The 1,156-nt window shown below is 41.7% G+C and overlaps 1 protein-coding gene across 1 annotated transcript; it reads right to left on the reverse strand.

Annotated features, from left to right (window-relative positions):
• Positions 1 to 272: 272 nt before the first annotated feature.
• Positions 273 to 855, reverse strand: LOC115253966 (UPF0729 protein AAEL015238). The gene has a single exon (XM_029854940.2). The coding sequence runs from the start codon at positions 727 to 729 to the stop codon at positions 430 to 432; it is 300 nt and encodes a 99-aa protein (XP_029710800.1). The 5' UTR covers positions 730 to 855; the 3' UTR covers positions 273 to 429.
• Between the last annotated feature and the right edge of the window lie 301 nt (positions 856 to 1,156).

The following is a 1,156-nucleotide window of genomic DNA, read 5'->3' on the forward strand; positions in this document are numbered from 1 at the left end:
AAATTACGTTAAAAATCTGCATGATAACGCTTGGAAAAAATCACGTCCCCAAGGGTGTGTACTGTGTAATAATCTGATCAAGCAATTGCTACTTTTATACTTAACGATGCCTTCCGGCAGGCGTCTGAGCGTACCAAAATTAGACCATTGACTGACATTTTATCTTCAAATATACTTCCCAGCCTGCTTATATGTTGGTATCCTGTCTTACCTGTAGTCCCTTTTTACCAATTTTAGCATAGATGTTCGGATAAAATCATTTTCATCAGATGTCTTAAAATTACCTCTTCGTTTTTATTCCAAATCACTAGGAAATTTCCTACCTGCCCTTCCAGAAACATTCTTTCAATTAAAATAAAATCACCGACAGATACACCACCTAATCTTTTACCCCTCGTCGATCTTCCAAATAATACTCTCCATTCCCAATTACTGACTCTTTTTGGTTTCCGCTTCGCCTCCAGCGGTTGTGGTGGCCGCAGTCGTCGCCGTTCCGTTATCCGATTCGCCACCGCCGGTCACTTCCTGTTGTTTGCTCTTGTCCTTGACCGGGAAGGGGCAAACACCTCCCTTGCACTGGAACGGAAACTCCGTGCCGCTGTCCTTGATCACGTTACCGTCCTTGTCTTTCTTGGCCCATGGATTCCAGAAGCGGAGCACGTACGGCTGGACGAACCGATGCCACAGGAACAGCAGCACCGGAATGATGAAACACGGCACGCAGACCATTTTTGCTGGTTTCTTTTTGATTAAGGAGAGAAAAATTGGAATTTTCTGTATGGGGTGATTAGGTGGTTTATTAGAGTGAACAGTATTTTAGAAACTTCCTTGTTATGAATGCGAAGCGAAGTGAGAGAAGCGATAAACATGACGTTTCCCAAAATGACAAATGAAACCTCCCTGATCGAAACAGGAGAGAATGAACTGAGAATTTACCTAGTTCATTCAGAATTTACCTAGTTCATTCAAGAAACTGGACAGAGAGAAACGAAATCCAATCTACCGTAGGTCGATGCTAAATAAGCCAACCACGCCTGCTTTTATGTTTTTATAATCACGTTCCATCATCATAAAGTTTTAAGTTTGTTCAACTTGTTTTTGCTAGATCTAGAAATGTAGTCCCTTCTTTTTCTTCTTCTTCTTCTTCTTTATGGCT

This window comes from Aedes albopictus, chromosome 1 (genome assembly GCF_035046485.1).
Source record: "Aedes albopictus strain Foshan chromosome 1, AalbF5, whole genome shotgun sequence".
NCBI classification, from domain to species: Eukaryota; Metazoa; Arthropoda; class Insecta; order Diptera; family Culicidae; genus Aedes; species Aedes albopictus.